Source organism: Phalacrocorax carbo, chromosome 14, assembly GCF_963921805.1.
Source record: "Phalacrocorax carbo chromosome 14, bPhaCar2.1, whole genome shotgun sequence".
Classification (NCBI taxonomy): Eukaryota; Metazoa; Chordata; class Aves; order Suliformes; family Phalacrocoracidae; genus Phalacrocorax; species Phalacrocorax carbo.
The window spans coordinates 9614080-9631593 of record NC_087526.1 but is presented as its reverse complement, the minus strand read 5'-3'; the positions used below and the strand labels follow the sequence as shown (position 1 = coordinate 9631593).

The following is a 17514-nucleotide window of genomic DNA, read 5'->3' as shown; positions in this document are numbered from 1 at the left end:
GCGCATGCGTCTGTCGCTGAGCTTTGGCGGGCTCCGGCGATGCGACTGCGCATGCGCTGTGCTTCGCTGCCGTGCGCAGTGTGTGCTGGGCGCAGCCGTTCCGCCGTGTCTCCCTCCGGCGATCCGTACGATGCTGCCCTTCGACCCGCCGCGGCGGGGTGAGAGGTCGGGCGGCCATCTTGTGGCGGCGGCGGTGGCGGCTTGTTGTCGGTGAGGCTGCGCCGCGCCCTCCCCCGGTGGCGGAGCAGGCCCGGCGCGGGCCGCCCCGCCGCCATGTCCTCTTTCTCGGAGTCGGCGCTGGAGAAGAAGCTGTCGGAGCTGAGCAACTCCCAGCAGAGCGTGCAGACGCTCTCGCTGTGGCTCATCCACCACCGCAAGCACGCAGGGCCTATCGTCTCTGTCTGGCACCGGGAGCTCCGCAAAGGTGCGGGGCGGGTGGGGAATCCCGGCGGCATCCAAGCACGGCCGTCGGCTCTGCCCGGCTGCAGCTGCCCCTTCCCCGGCGGGGAGTGGGGGGCCGCCCGCCAGTGGGGCCGGTCTTTCCTTATGGCGGCCTCCGAACTCCTTGGGTCGGCTCGGTGAAAACTTTGTAACGCCTTAGAGGCGGGGAGTTAGAGGTTAACGGGAGCGTCGGGGGCCTGGGCGCCGTCCTCCTGCCGTTGTGATTATTTATCGAAATTTGTAGGGAATGTCGCACACCAGTGCGCGGGGGGTGCGTGTTGTGGTGTCCCAAGCAACAGTGGTGTTTCGGAAGGCAGAGGATAGAAACCTTAGTTAAAATAGTGAAGCATGAGCTGAGAGGCGGGAGGATGCTCAGCCAGGCTGCTCTGCTGGGCCAGGCAGCTTGGCTGTAAAACACATGTGCTGAGCGTTTTCCCCCGGGTGTGCTCGAGTTAAGTGAAGCGCTTTATTGGCTGTTTAGCTTTTATATTTTGCTTTTAAATATTGGTCTTGGATTCACACTGCTTTTCTGTTATAGAAGCACACTAAGGAATTAAGAGATAAACAAAGTAAAAGTGGTTGTAGAGATCTAAAAAAGTATTTGGTAATATCATCCAGAAATATTTTGTTCTTTTTTTTCCCCTTGCAGATTAACTTAAGTTAATTTCTGGTAGCTTCTCAATTTGCTTCATAATGAAGCCAGGGAGACTGCCAGTGTCAGTGTTGATGCCCTGTCCTCAGGGGCAGTGGTGAAACCAGCCAGTGTCACCTTTCCCATCCCGGGCAGCCAGCAGTGTTAGCCCCTTGGAGCTGATGATGCTGATGAAGTCCCAGCTGGAGTCTTTCATGTGATTGTTAGTTGCCATTTATGTTATACAAAGTATGGATTTTTGAAAGATCTGAGTTTGGCCTGATGTGGAAATAAGCGCTTTTGTTTTCAGTCTTGTGCGTGTGTATTTGCAGCCAGGGCACTCTGGAGAACAGCGTCTCCCACTGATTCTAGCCACAGCAAAATAGAAACTATTGGTGTCAAGATAGGAAAAGTTACGTGTACAGAAGAAATTTAATGTTCCTTTGGCACGGCATTGTTCGGAAAAATATTTGAGTCTCCACGATAGGTTTCTCCTGCAATTTCATTGTGTTCTGAACCAAGTGGTTCTGTACCAAGTTTTTTTCCTGAAGTTAATTAATGAAAAATAAATCTGTTATTACATTACCTTGCTGGTAGGTTAGAATAGCTTGTTTTAATCATGTGTTTACAGTTTATTTCTTATGCAGCTTTCCTCAGAGTTGATGTGTCACTGTGCACAAAAAGTGTTAAGCTCATGTTTCTTTTATAAAATAGGTAGAAAAAAGACGAGCAGAGGTAAGGAGATCAAGAACTACTAGACTTGAAGGCCTCTGATTTGCCTTGGAAAATGTGTTGAACTTTGAAAAATGTGTTAACGATTCCAAGTGAAAGAAGTGAGAAATAAAATGCAAACTCTCTCTTTTTTTCTCTTCTTTGTTTTTTTTTCCCCTTTTCCCAGCAAAATCGAGTAGGAAACTTACTTTCCTATATTTAGCAAATGATGTCATCCAGAACAGTAAGAGGAAAGGTCCTGAATTTACTAGGGAATTTGAATCTGTTCTTGTGGATGCTTTTTCTCATGTTGCCAGGTATGTTTAAAGGTTCCTTCCAACCCAAACCATTCTATGATTCTACGTGGCTGTGTTACATATTTCTTCAACTTTGCTTTCTACAGAGATTTGTGTTATTGTTATACAAAGTTGAATTCAATTGGCTTTTGTTGGTTTTTGTTTCTCGGGGATGGTTGTATCCTCTCTCTAGTAGAGATTGGATTCTGATTACTTTGTGGCTGGGAATTGTTTAGTGTTAGTATTTCTCTTTGGGGTGACTTGTTTGTATGTGAATCAGCCCCTTACAGCTTTACACATTTCTTCTCTGCATGCAGGTCCTATGTACTTTAATTATTACCAAAATATCTTGCGGATCTGTTCATGGGTAATGAAATTGAATAGTTGCATGTGTTTATTAAAGCCACATAATGAATGGCTCTTCCCCATTGTCAGAAGACTTTAAAAGAGCTGATATTTTGGGTCTCTGGATTCTTGTCAGCCTTCTGGTTTGAGCGCGGTTTCTTTTTGCATTCCTTGTTTTAACAGTTATCTGATCATTAGTCTCCTTCTTGGGGGAAGAAAGAATTTTATACATAAAAGGGAAGAAGTGATGCAGCTACCATCCTATCAAAAACAGACTATCGTTTAGTTAAGATTTTCTCTAAATAGCATAATAATTCCTATTACCTCAACTAAACAACTTTAATGTTCTGTGTGTTTACTCGTATGCTGTTCTGGATGGCTGTCTAACTTTCAGTGTGCTACATTTAAGTGCCTAATGATCCAGACAACCTGCTTTTTAATTGGGATGTTATTGACTGAAACAACTGTTTAAAAGTTAATACTCGTGAGTTGTAAACATGTCAACTTGGGGGTATTTTATAACTTTTCTTGCAGATTCTGAACGATAGCAAGTCTCTTCCTTCAAAACTTCTCCTGCTTGTACTTTGGGGTGGGAATGTGGGGCACTCTCAGGCAACCTTTGGTCCCAGTAAAGGGAAAATTGGCCACAAATGTGTTTTGCACAGTTTGTCTCAGACAATATGAGAGAGAGTCTCTCCAAATGTGCAGATATTACAGTGGATGCAGCTACTAGTTTGGAAGATGCTCTCTGAAAAACAAGGAATGTTTTTCAGCTGAACCATAATTATTTTCTAATCTTTGAACAGAGAAGCAGATGAGGGCTGCAAAAAGCCCTTGGAACGATTGCTTAACATCTGGCAAGAAAGGAGTGTGTATGGCAGTGAGTTCATACAGCAACTGAAGCTTTCTATGGAAGACTCCAATAGCCCCCAAACTAAAGGTAAACACATGTTGCTTTTATTGTGTGCTTTACTTTGTTTTTTAAAATGGTACATGCTTCACTGAGTACTGTGAGGAGTTGAGCTCTGGGCTCCTGTAGCTGAGTTGTTGCCAGAGCTGGTCATGGAAATTCTTCGGGGTTGTCTTGAGAGAAGTCTGATTTTTGTTGAACTTGCAGTTCCAGTTTGGAAGTGTGTGGCATTGTGACTTGTGGCTAGCAGCAAGTTAAACTTAAGGTAATTCTGCTTCTGCTCATGCAGACAGGATACTCCAGGGCTGCATTTTGCTGTGAAGGTGAATAAGTAGGGTGCAGGGAACTGTTGCATCCAACTTGTGAGTTAAAATTGTCCCGCTCTATCTCTGAGAGTTGTTAGCTGGATTATGATAATGGTTAATTCAGTATTGTTAGTGCTTTCGTTCTCATTTGTTGTTTTTTTTTTTTATGTAGTTACTGTATTTTATTATGACTTTTAATAATTGAAGGCTGGAATATATGCCCAGAAGATTGTCTGGTCTCTTTTTTCTTATACTAGCTGATGTCATTTGGGGAAAACAATAACTTTGCATCATTTAACATTGTTAGAACATCATGGTTATAACCTTATTATTGCATGAGAGGGATGTGAGAAACTGAGTATAAGCTTCTTGAATTTACTGTGCTTTTTATACTGCTTTGGCAGATACTGCCTCTTGTTCTATAACGTCTGAAAATATTTAACTGGTTGTACTGTAATGAAACAGGAGCAGTAGGATGCCTAACCTACGGAAGGTGAGGGTCATTAAAAATCAGGTCAGGGGAGTATTTGTCTGCTTCGCAGCTAAAGGAAGTGTCAGTGTCTTCAAATTAGCTGAAATAGCATTGCTGCTTTGACCAAATTTTTCTCTGTCCCTGCAGAGGTGCAATACTTTGTGAGAGAGTTGGCTTAGTCATTAGTGAAATGCTCTTATGTCATTCTTAGGTGGTGAAAACAAGCAAGATATGTCTACTAGAGTTGTTAATTAATACTAACACATGAGCATTAGGATGAGGCAGGCATGTGAAGACATACATCTATGGCTGTAGTTTTGTGTTTTGAGATGATGCTTCAGGTGAAATTACTGGCGGAGTGCTTTAGCAGCTCACAACAGAGGCCCTCCAACTCACTGAAATTGAAGTACAACATTCAGAAAGTATTGCCATTTTTTTTCCTCCCCAAATGCTGGGAGACCGACTCACCTGACCAAAGAAGTTCTCTTCTGTATCAGGACAGAGGGGGTCTCTGCTCTGAGTGCTGGGAGAGGGGGAGGGTGGAAGGTGTACAGTCTCTACATGAAATAGCTCAAGTCAGGGTTTTTCTGTTGGTTGGGTGCAATGCACAAGACACCTCTCTGTCGTGAAAGGACAGAATTTACGGGCCTGAATTCCTGGAGAACTGATTAACCGAGGGCGTGAAACTGTTAAATCTAAGGTACCTAGATAAGTGTTTCACCAGTGCTTAATTTTTAATCTAAACAAAATGATACTCTGTGTCCAAGAAACACAGCTGTGATTTTCTGGTGAATTGGCAACCAGCTTTTGCTCAGTGTCATCCTCCCTTTGGCTGGTGGCATCAATCAGTCCTGCTACTGTTTCCTTCTCAAGTTAAAAATGTTTATACAAAATGAAACCCTTCCTAAGTGTAACAGACCTTTGTCTGTGGGAAACAGAATGAAGAAATACAAATGTTTTAAGAACTGCTGTGTGTGCATATTCACTTGGCGAGAAACTTAGTTTTTGTCTGGATAATTGGAGATACTAATGTATCTTTTATTTGAGAGTACAGTTCAGGTCTTTTCACGAGTGTGAATATTGCTGCTGCCTTGTCAGTTCATTGTAAAAAAGAAACGGATTTTCAAACTAAAAGGAGAAAGAAATTTTAAAAACTCAGCAGAGTTCTGAGTTTTTCTCCTTTTGACTGGCTTGTTTTCAAATTAACTTCTTAATGCTAAGAGCTAGTTTCACATGAGATTTGTATGGATTTTGAAGATAAATTGATGCTTGTCCAGTTTCTGGTGGACGACTACCTATGTTGCAGAAGGCTTTGTTGTAGTTATCCTATTCTGTTTTCAAACAGTTGAACAGGGAGATGGACAATAATGTATTGTGTTTTACAGACATGAAAACCACAGTACGCTGCTCTTCCAAAACCATTCTGACTTCCTGGTTTTGTGTGTACCCAAGGTAGACACAGCTGGGAAATAAGTAGTGTTAGTATACTTAGATTAGTATGAGGTGGTGCCATCAAATCAAAATTTTGAAGCTCCGTAAGGGTATCTGATGCTGCAATAATGAGTATTCTTTTCTTCAGCCCAATGTATGGCAACAAGTCTATGCAGGTAGCTTGCTGTGGCTTTTTCATGTTGCAGTGTCTTAAATTCCTGGGCTGATAGGTGCTGCTTTCTGAACAGGATGGCTCTGCCTGGGTTGCAGCGCACTAGTTACACCTAGAGTTGTGAAACTTGCCAGAATAAAGCAGAGTCCTTTATCAGTAAGGGAAGACATTTTTAAGGCTTATTACTGCGTGTTTCAATGGTGCAGCTGATTTCTTGTTTCATTACTAGCAAGGTCTTAGGTAAATATATAGCAATTCAGTTGGCAGCATGTGCTAAAGTTCCTGCCATGGAACAGGATTGATTGCACAAATAACGAAGCTTCCCTTTCAGAGGGGTGGAGGGGAAGGAGTACCGGCCCTTTCTAAGCACTATATTTGCTGGTTTTGACTTCCTCAGTGGTGCACCTTTCTACTATATTTTAGTCCTTCAGGTTCCTTAAACGAAATATGCATATACATGGAAATGTGCTTTTGAATATTAATATCTTACATTGTTTTAACTCTAAATGTATTAATTCAGCTTGCATTTGCTTTCTTATTAATCTCATTACAATGTTTCTTTTTACAAGCAGTAGGGAAGAGAAGAACCACCTATTTATCTTAAAGCCTGGAAAAACTAGGTCTGTAGAGGTTTGATGTAATATAACCTGTATAGCCGACATGTTTTCTTTTCATTGTCTTTGTAATAAGCAGTTGAAGGAAGTCCTTGAATGTGCCCTGATATAGGAATGTTATACTGTAACACAAACTGTAACTGCATCCATCTGCTCTGATTGTGTTTATGTTGCAAATTCTGGCACAGGAGGACAGACCCATATTAAAATGTGGAGAAAAACATCAGAGAGGAGAGCAAGCAGGGATGCTTCCAAGAATAACTGAAATAAAGACACCTGGGAACAGGACTAGGTATCATTTTGGAGCAGATCAACTCCAGTTTTCTTGACCTAGGAGAGGCTACCAACAAATATATGTTGTAATGAGAACTTAAACAGTCATGAGTGATCTACCCCTGAAGAAATAAAGGGTTGGAACAGTTGGAGGGTACACTGGACCATTAGGTTTCTCTTATTTTATTCTTCTGTGTCTTCTGGTGTTCTGTGATGGTCTTCTGCTTTCTGTAGGAAAGCTGCCTATTTTTTGTTGTTGTATTCAATGTTTTGTCCTAAATCACTGTCCAAAAGTGTTTTTCGTGTAAGTTTACTTGGATCTTGCACAAGTTGCTAAACCCCTGGTGCTTAGAACCTAAAGCCTACAGAAGTTCAGTTTTATAGTTCTGGGAGGCTTATTTTTTGTTATGCTGATTGAGGATGGTAGCCCTGCTGACACATAAAAAACCCACTTAAATTCAGCTGGTCAACCTTTCAAGTAAACAGTTACCTATAGAACTTCAGAAGTAGAAACCCCTGTTTTACAGGTTCACCTGTTATTCTAGAACTAGAGTAGCTGTTAAATGGGATTTCCTTGTGTGTTTCCCTGTAGACAGAAGTTTCTGCTCGCACAACTTGTCATATAACTCTATGCTTCAGTGTCAGAAAAGGCAGATGATGTAGCTGTGCCGAGACTGATAAATCCTCATGAATTATGGACTATTTGTTTGTTTTTGTTTTTAAATCTGAATGCTTTGCATAGTTCCTTACAGTGAAAGGCATTATCTAAATGGAGAGTTCCTTACCATGTGGTGTTGCAGCTTCTTGAATGAGGAGATGAATGTAACCAAGCCCTCGTGAGGGAAGATGATAATTTTATATTGCCCTGAGATAAAAAAAACCAACCAAACAAACCAAACCACATAAACGCACTGTTTTTAACAGAGCAATGTTTTAAACTCCTAGTTATTATTCTTAATGTGTGTATATAGCTTCCAGAGTTGTTTTCTCTTTACTGTGTATCTAAGCCTGGAATCAAATCAAAGAAGCCTGTTTACCTCTAAAACCAGTCGTCAAGAGATGAGAACAAAAAGGTGAACACCCTAGATGGGAAGATCTGCCATGTTGCCAGCTTAAAGGAAAATCTCATACTTTGTCACTAAGGTCTTTGACATTGTAAGCTTCCTCAAGCCATCGGAGATGGTTTGAAGACTGAAAAGGTGATGGAGAAATACCTTTACAAGTATCTCAGGAGACTGCAACAGCAAGATAACAACAACCTGGAGTTTCGCTGCAAAGCTGTTATGACAGCTGTCATTTTGGAGGAACAAAGTGCTTTGCTCTTTGAAGGCTTTTAGGGCGTAGTTCAATTTCTGAGCTGTGAAGGAGACCCTGATGAAGCAGGAAAGCTGACTTCATCTCTAGTAGTGGCTTTTCTAACTTCTTTATGCCCATGTCAAGAATGGGATCTTGATTTTCCTGGAAGAAGCTGTCTGTGTGCTACAAGGGTATCTTGATTGTTTCAGATGATGTGTGTTACATACCATTGTTGAATTCTGATCAGTTTTAGATGCTCTTAATGCTTGCTTTACTTTTGCTGGATTTGGCAGGCTTTTTCAGAAATGCTGACTGCAGATTTTGAAACCTACCCAGGCAGGGTGTGTTATAATTTATGCCTGGCTTCCTGTTCTCTTTCAGGGGTCCTTTTCCACCATGTGGTCTTAAGTTTGAGAATAAGTGTGAGGGGTTTTTTCCATTTTGATGAAATGGGGATGGTGCTTCTAGGATTCTTCAGTGAGGTCTTCTGCGGCCCCTGTTTACCAAAGCACTGTTTTCAGTGCACAGTCCACGTTTATGCTGTGTTACTCAAGCCCAAAATGCTACTTGAAAGCCGACTGCTTTGTCTGTGCTCCTTTGTCTACTTGACACTTTGTCCCATAGCTGGCTTTAATATGTTCAGGGAGTGGCCTCTCTTCAGGTATGCCAACTAACAACTGGTGCTTAGGACTACAGACGTTCATGCATCTACTTTCTTTGGACTGCTTCCAATCAAACTTACTTGATGTCATTCAGACAGAAAATTCAATGAATTCTCAATTCTCTGTTAGAGTAGCAAGCAAGCGTAATACTGTGTCTTGTGGTAGACCAGTTGGCAAGACGGCAGGAATAGCACTTCAGCAATATGAATCCCAGTTCTCATTTTTGCTTTCACTTCTGTGTGCACTACAGTCATGCATTTTTCTATTGATTATCTTGGGTTTATCCTTTGGTTAATTACTTTATGATAAGTACAAAAGCAATAAATATTGATGGTGCGTTGTATTGGGCTATGTAACTTTAAATGCTCTCCCTGGCTGGTTTGTCATCTGCACATCTGTTGAACTCTGCTGGTCTCTCTTGCAGACTTCAGTGGACAGAAGAAGTTTTTCTTGTTGATTTGGTATCTTGCTTATCAGTCAGATTATCAGGCACTCTCTTATATTATTCCATCATTACACAATACTCTATTACATCACTTGTATACATACAATATGTAGACTGTACCTTTTTCTAGCCTAGATAGCTTTGCTCTAGCATGCATCAAAACCTCCTTTGGTTTAGGATAACTGTTTTCTGTGCTTCTTCGCCTTTCATTGAGCAAATCTGTTCTCTAAGAGGTGCATTTGTGTCTGCCTCACGAGAGTCATTCAGCTTTTTCCCACACAAGCAGGATGTAAGGCATCTCTGACTTCGTCTCCATTTAAATAATGATTTTCAGACATCTGTCCCACCTGACAAGGCAGGCAAAATTCTGCATTCAAGGACAGACCTTTCTGTTTGCTTCCTCATTATAGCTGGGAAGCCTGATTCCATTTTAAACTGAACAATGTTGGATCTTCCTATGAATCGAAATATATACAAAATGTTTTCCTTGAACTCCATGACTATCTCAGCAAGAATTGATTTGATTGAAGAGATGTTCTTAAGCCTCTGTCTGAAGCTTTCTTACAAATTACGCTGGCTCTTATGAATTTTGGTGGCAAGTCTGAAGAATTATCTGTCGTCTTCTGAAGGCTCTGTAACTGGATCAAAGGCTGCATTAAGACTTCTGACTCATAAAATAAACTGTTTCTTCCCTTTTAAGCTAAGGTATGCTAGGCTAAGGTTCATTTAACCAGCACTGTCTTGCTTTATGAAATCCTCGTTTCTGAAGAGTTACACCTGCTTGGAGATGAGTTTGTGCTCTGCCCATTGCTGTTGTTGCTGTCAAATCTTAGAGTTTTAGTTTCAAAGAGCTGTCCTGAAGTCTTTATTTTGATGGGAGAGTGGAAGTCTGGATAACCAGCAGTCATTTAGTTGATTGTGGGACCATGGTGGTATATACTTGGTACAAAAAGATAACTTGAAATTCTTCTTTCCATACGTATCTTAGCATCAGTGCTTCATTTCTATGGGTAGAAATCCTTCCCTGCATACATGGTATTAACCAGAGAATCTGAGCAGAGTTGAAGACCTGCCATTTCTTGACATTTATTGACAAATAGGACATTTACTTGCCATTCCTACTTTCAGTGTAGGAGGCACAAATATGTATACAGTACACACTGCTGATATGAAGACTGTATCTTTGTATTTGCATGTACAGAGATACATATGTGGGCAAAATAAACCTTTTACTGCTGTTCTGCATTTGAGTGTTTGGAATATGACGCCAATGTTAGAGTCCAACTGTGGTCATCCTTCTCTTTAGTAAGCTTAATCATCAGAGCATCTGGTACAGTTTTTTGAAGTAGAGATAGTTAAGGTGGGCAGACCTGGCATCCAAATTAGTTGCTTATATGTGTCTTTAGTTGCAGAGGAGAAGAAGTCTTTAAAGCGGACTTTTCAGCAAATACAAGAGGAGGAGGATGATGATTACCCTGGAAGCTACTCACCCCAAGACCCCAGTGCTGGGCCACTGCTGGTACGTGGGACACGTTTAGAGTGGGAATTGTTCTGAAAGCCACCTCCTGTGTGGTACAGCCACAAGGTGGAGCTGTCAACAAGTAAAATGCTTTTTAATGGAGAATTTCAGTTGGGGGTTGAGAAGTCCATGTGAAATGGAACAGATTCGGTTTTCATATTGAAACACTGTGTCACTTCTGTGTGATTTCAGGTAGTCCAAACCAAGGTCTGAGTAGTACTGCCAATACAGAATCTAAAAGGACTGCTAGAAGAACAGACTGTATTTTAAATTCTTTCCAAGATCAGCGTGTAATCTCTCAAACTCAAAGTTGTAACATGGTTAAAACTTACTTTTTTTTTGTAGGACATCTCTCTCCATGAGCTACTAAAAAGCTCAACCTTTGATAGATTTGTATGGAGTTTGTTAGGACCACTAGTTCTGAGTATTTTGAGGCTGACATGTTAGTGGTATGGAAATAGTAGGAATGAAATAGAGGGTCATTCTGACCATTAAAGGCTACAAAATTAACATATGTTAAACCACTGTTTATTTGAAAAAGATAAAAAAAATACTTTATCCATCTGGTAGAGCGTAACCATTAAAAATAAAAACAACAGTTGTCAAAGCAATAAATGAGATTTTCTTTGTTGTTTTTACCTCCAGATGCCTTGCAGCTTATGATTTCTTTTGATGATAAGCATTGTGTTTGTTACTCTTGGAAATCATTAGCAGTTTGCAAAGAAGTAGTAAATATTAGGTAATAGACTTATTTATTTTTCAGATTAAAAAAATATTTGAAATTTTTCAGTGTTTTTGTTTTCAAACTATTGAAATGTAGTTTAAACATCAGTGATGGTGTTTACAGTGTTAGTGTTCAGTTTCAAAAACCGCCCATTAAAACTTCAGTATTTTTTAAAACAAAGAAATAACACTTTTTTCTTCCTGTTCAGGGAGTCTGGTTTTGGGGATTTTTTGCCCCCTTTTTCTTTTTGCCTTTTTTTGTTTGAGCAGGGAGGAAAAGTAGTGTGTCAGGGGAGGTCTCTTAAGGCTGTCCTCATCCACAACCTGTTTAAGCTAGGTACGTTTTGAGCATATTCATTAAAACTGACACATTTTTCCTCACTGCACTAAAACCAGCTGAGGGATGAAGTCAAGGGGATACAGTGGAGGCCAGTTTATCTGCAGATTGCAGTGTGCTTCCGAAGAGCCAGCTGAGCTATGTGAGGATGGCAATGGCTTTGCAAAATCAGGACAATATAAAGTTTGCTTTAACAGGGATAGCTTTCAATGTCAGCAACCGCTTAGAAAAATCTGAATCCTATAAGGATGGAAACCTGACACAGTTTTATTTGGACTGATACAAGTTTGGTTTTGTGTTGGGGGTTTGTGTTTTGGTGGTGGTTGGTTTTTGTGGTGTTTCTTTTCTCTATGTCAGAATGCACCTTTGGAATAGAGCAAAGGTGGATGTGCACTCCTGCTAGTCAAAGAGAGTGTCTGGGATGCTCAGCTAAAATATATAATCCCAATTTGATGCCACACAAAGGGCTGATGACTGTTTCACAAACTGGTGTGGTCATGCACTTTTCAGCTTGGTCTTAAATGATGACTTCTCTTAATTGGAATGCAAAGATTTCCCCTGCAGAGTCTTGAAAAAAGATGATCCCACAGCAATTATGCATGTTCCTAAACAATAGGATATTGTAGGCTTACTTAATATTCTCTGTGTTAGAAAGCAACAGTTTAAAAACAACTTGAAGAAAATATTTTAGAAATGGTTGCTTTCAAAGGTAGGTGACTTCGGATACAGTGGCCCCATCCACAGGAAATGCCGGGAAAGTTACTTGGTTTTAACGTTAGCTAACTTGTCTTGTAGACTGAGGATTTGATCAAAGCCCTACAAGACCTGGAAAATGCAGCATCAGGAGATGCAACAGTGCGGCAAAAAATTGCCTCCCTGCCTCAGGAAGTTCAAGATGTTTCATTACTGGAGAAAATTACAGGTATGAAACTGGAAGATGAATGAATGTGAGTCCAAAGAATAACTTAAAGGGAAAAAAAATATCTTTGATATCTAAATAATCGCAGTGTATGGTGGAGTGAATTTCTGCTTTTGTACCATTGTTTTGTAGCTCTTGGGTAATTAATAGATAGCAATCTTATGGAGTAAAATTGAAGATGAAATGTGCATATGTTTTTCCTTTTTTTTTGGCTTCAACCAAGTCTTTTGTTCTTGGAGAGTGTCAACAGCATTTTGCAAGAATGTAAAGGAAATAGGGCCAGAGTTGTCGAACGGATGTGTGTTGATTTTGAACACCTTGACTGTTACATATTTTTGAGTTTTATCAGACTGTGCTGAGTACACATGTACTCCTTGATTGCTACGGAAAAGGAAACTTGCTACTCCCATTAGTCTGACACTTTGTTTAAAAGGACTTTTGCAATTGTATTTGAAAAGTAATCTTAATAGAAGCACTTAAAGGTTGACGTGATTCGACTCTTGTTCCTGGAAGTAGTTTTAATTTAGAACTCATGACCTGTCACTTATTCAGTCTTTTGTAGTATCCTCTTACAGTATCCAGCTGTGAAGTCTAGTGTGCAATTCATATGTTTGCTTGTGTTGATACATAAGGAGTTATTCAGAGAAAAGAGGAATTAAAAAGTGCATACCATGTTTAAATGTGAAAACCACCTGATTTGTTTAACTGAACTCTGAAAGTACAGCCTAAAGTTTTAGTTTAATTTACTTGTTTATAGAGGCTAACTTCTCAGATTTAGAGTCTCTCTCTGCCCCCCTCCCCCCTGCCCCCCCCCCCCCCAAATCATTGACGTCTCTGCAAGGATAAAATATAATCAGTCATGTCAGTGTCTTAAAAACACCATTCTTGGGGTTGTTAGTCCTGCCTATTTCCTTTATATCCCCTGTGATAAGAACTCCCGTTTTCCTTTCAAGCCAGAAGTGTATTTATGAATGAGATGTTGTTATACATGTGCCTGATGAATTGTATCCCTTCTGTCAATGATGAAAATTTTAAACTTTGTCCCCTATATTACCCAACACTTTTGCATGCAGACAAAGAGGCAGCCGAACGTCTTTCGAAGACTGTGGACGAAGCATGCCTGTTACTAGCGGAGTACAATGGCCGTTTGGCAGCAGAGCTGGAGGACCGCCGCCAGCTGGCACGCATGCTGATCGAGTACACCCAGAATCAGAAGGATGTATTGACAGAGAAAGAGAAGAAGCTAGAAGTGAGTACTGGTTGCACCGGTGCCGGCAAGCTGGTTGCCTCACCAAACGCTCCCACTTGACTCTTGATCTATGTGTTCTCAAGGGAAATGACTCTAGGTGTTATCTTTCCATACAGAGTAAAACGGGTAAGAATGCGGTGTGAGAAAAAAATCTGTTCTGATGTTCAGTCCAGTGTGTTTTAATACACATGGACATGGAAGGCCCAGAACTCAATATTTATTTTTAAAAATAGGCTCATTTAACAAAATTTCTTCCTGTTTCCAAAAAGTCAAACCTTCCTTTGCCATAATTAGCTGGGTTTTTTTATAGGTTGTTTTTTGTTATTCGTTTTGTTATGGTTGGGTGCCCCTTATCTGCCTTCCCAGCCCCTTCTTGATAAGGGGATGCAGTTTGAACAAGATCTTCTGGTATCCATCCTTTAACAGCCACCCCTACCTACAGCTTCTGTGACAGAGTAAAAATTGGGCTGATACAGAAAGATGATGACTTGCATTTCCTGCCATAGCTCCCTTGAAGAAGGAGGGCAGGATGCTAAAACGGGACCATGCTGACTGGCCCTGAGCACCAGCTGCATGTCCTAGAGCTAGTGCAGGGGCTGCAGCAGCCAGCCGTTTATCTGAAATGTTCTTTCTCAGTGGAAGTTCTTTCAGCACTGCATCTTGGGACTAGTGTGGAAGTTTAATTAATGATTGTGGTTGTATGTCACTCCGCCATCTGTTAAACTGCCCCTTGGTGGCACATTAAGGGCTTCCTCTACACTGTCGGCTGCTGGTTATTATGAACAGCTGTTGCTGGGTAGGACATGAGTTGCTGTAGAGGACAAAAATCTTCTGGAAGGAGACTGCTGTAGCAATTGCAGGCTCTGTTTACTGTCATGACAAACCTAATCCTCTGACAGCTAGGCAACATTGTTCTGAGGTAAATTTCATTTTGAGTGTTTTCTTTGTCATGTGTGTTTATACTGGAGTTTCTCAATGTCTTGTGACTGTGAACATATTGCTTTTCCAGAACAACATTTTTTCCAAATCAGGCAAACAAGTGCTGATGCTGCATTTGGAATTAGAGTGGATAGTTAATAATTCTGTTAGCTTGTTTAGCCTGAATTTCTTCAAGCATAGTGTCTGTCTTATGACTGAATCATTAAAAGACACTTTCAGTGATGGAATTGAAAGATGCCATAAAACCAGATCCTGTTTAGCACCTGATTTGTTCACTGAATACTAGTGGAAGCATTGGGTCAGGTTGTCTTTTCCTTGCTGAAAGAAGGATACCTGTCTAGTGGAAACATGTGTGTGTGTATCAATAAAAATATATAAACACTAGACATATTGCTGTTTACTTTGGGGGTGGGGGGGAAGAAATAAGTAGCAAAATGCTGCACAGCAATGTTTTTAAAAGCCCAGAACAATCCATAAATTTGAGTCAGTTTGAGACCGTGTCATTGTGGATCTCTTAATTTCGACATTAAATTAAAATTCTAATGCACGAGCTGAAATGTTGTGACAATTGTGGTGGTTTTTGTTTTGGAAAATACGATTTTGGTAAGGAAGGTTACTTGAATATTGTAACTCTGGAAGAGGCAGAAATGTAATCCTGGAATTAAGGGGTTCACTGGCTGAGCGACTTTGGTGATAGGAATGATCCTGATGATGGCAACAGGACAGGTTGCTTGCCCACTGTTAGGTGTAAACACGTGCTTTACCATGTTGGAAACTGAATGTTGGTCTTATTAAATATCTGTTTAGGTTAGTATCTTTGTCATTCTGCCAAAACAAGGTGGCCTTAATGCTGTAAAGTCTAAAATGAGTTGCAGGAAATGCCACTTTTTAATACTTATTTAACATGAAGGCACAATTCATATTCATGTCAAATCCCAAATCTTAGCTGAGGGATGTTGCCTGATTAAAGCATTCTGTTGTTGTTGAGTTGTAGAGTGTTAATAAATAGTGGAAGGTGTTGGTTACAGATATGGCAGGCCATATCTGCATATCAGTTTTGTTTGGGTCTGATGTTCTCACAGTAATGTTACTGATAAGCCTGGATTTTTCTTTGAAGTGCTAATAAGCATTTTAACAGAGGATCTGAAATTCTTGTAGCAGTTAAGAATATATTAAAAAACAAAACATTTACTCAAGCAGAGACTGAAATAAAAAAATAACATAAAACAATCTGATTTTATGTATCTTCTCATTGTATACTTTGCTCTCTCAGGGTATCTTTTCCAGAATCTTTGGTACTATTGATGATAAGTTTTTTCGGTTTTTTTTCTCTTGTGAAGTAAGGTTCCCAACTCAGATAAGATGGCATTTTTAGATAGAATATGGATTGTTTGCTTTGCTACCCTAATTTAGCCAAGGCTGCTCGTTGGGGAAAGGGGTTTCTGGTAGTAATATGACCCAGGGTTTTATTTTACCATATGGAAATGTCTAATTTGGAAGTTACTCTGGATATTTTTTGTATTTTGTTTACTCACAAAGTCTTTCACTATAATAGCAAAGCAAGTAGCTAATCTACATCTTTTGAAAAGCAGCTTTTGTGGTCTAAAGAACTACAGTTGTTTACTAATCCTATTAGTACTAGCCCTCATGAGACACAGCAAATTCTCAAAACATACATGAACTCAGTGTGTTTATGTCTAGTGGGCTAATGCTGAAAATACTTCGCAGTGTCAAAACCCTGAACACAGAGCTCTTGTCAGCAGTTGCAGAAAAGCTGTTTAATTAAGGGACAATATGCTGAGAAAGGTGGTCTTGGACAAAGAATTACACGTCAGCATTGATACAAACTGGCAGGGGTAAGGATTGAAGCAACGTAGCGTAAGAAGCACTGGTAATTTGAAGGGAGGGAACTGGAACAGAACCTGAAGATCGTAACATATGGACAAACTCTGCTTTTAGAGTAGCAACTGAAAAATTGGAAGTGCAATACCTAGGATTACTTTATTGGGGAGGGGGAAGCAGGGGAGAAGAATTGTGATAATTTGACTGTAATCTAAAAGTGCTTAGAAGGAGAATGTAGAATTCCTTTAATTCTGGCAATCAGCTGCCGAGCAAAATCAACTGGACCAAAGCTGATGCTGAACAGCCTATAACAAGGCATATATTTTTAAGGGTAAATATTCCTTGGGTTAATTTACTGAAGGGTATGGTGGATTCTGTCATTCAACATCTGAACACTGAATTTCTTTTTAAATGGTGCTTCATCTCAGTCAGAAGTTGTGGGCTTGATGCTGCAGCTGCTGTATGATCTTCCGTGGCCTGGACTGGATCAGAGGTCAGCCTAGACTTTCATAATAGTATGTGTCAGGAAATAAAATCCATTTTCAGACAGGCATAGAAACAAGAACTGGCGTTTCTTTAACAATGAGATAAGGTGTCTTTGTGTCTCACATGGGTGTTTAACCTCTAATGCAATTTCTCCGATTTGTGTTATTTTTGGCCATTGCTGCCCCTGTTACAATTACAGAGTACAATCAGCTGGGGAGGGGGTTTGTCCTTCAGAACTTCAAGGGGAAGGATTGTCTTTTGAAGTCGGTGTACGCTTCCCAAATGTGTGGCAGGCAAGTAGGAAAAAAATCCAGGGAATCAATTTGTGTAAAACTGAAGTGTAGGGGGGAGATATCTGGGATAGCATTTCCATGTTGGTGTACCAGGTGACTGTAAAATGAAGCCAGCTAAATAGGCGGGACTAGAGGAACCAAGTGAAAGTAGTGCTAGAAAATGGCAATTGTGTGGAAGCTTTATGGGTATCTGAAATAACGTC

General features: G+C 40.5%; 1 protein-coding gene across 1 annotated transcript in view; it reads left to right on the top strand.

Moving 5' to 3' along the window:
• Positions 1 to 113: 113 nt before the first annotated feature.
• Positions 114 to 17514, top strand: part of RPRD1B (regulation of nuclear pre-mRNA domain containing 1B) — a 28234-nt gene continuing 10833 nt past the window's right edge. The window contains exons 1-6 of the mRNA XM_064465599.1: positions 114 to 424; positions 1971 to 2100; positions 3231 to 3364; positions 10411 to 10523; positions 12379 to 12505; positions 13576 to 13751. Coding sequence (XP_064321669.1) covers positions 274 to 424; positions 1971 to 2100; positions 3231 to 3364; positions 10411 to 10523; positions 12379 to 12505; positions 13576 to 13751 — 831 coding nt within the window. The 5' untranslated portion in view covers positions 114 to 273. The remainder of the gene's footprint in view (positions 425 to 1970; positions 2101 to 3230; positions 3365 to 10410; positions 10524 to 12378; positions 12506 to 13575; positions 13752 to 17514) is intronic.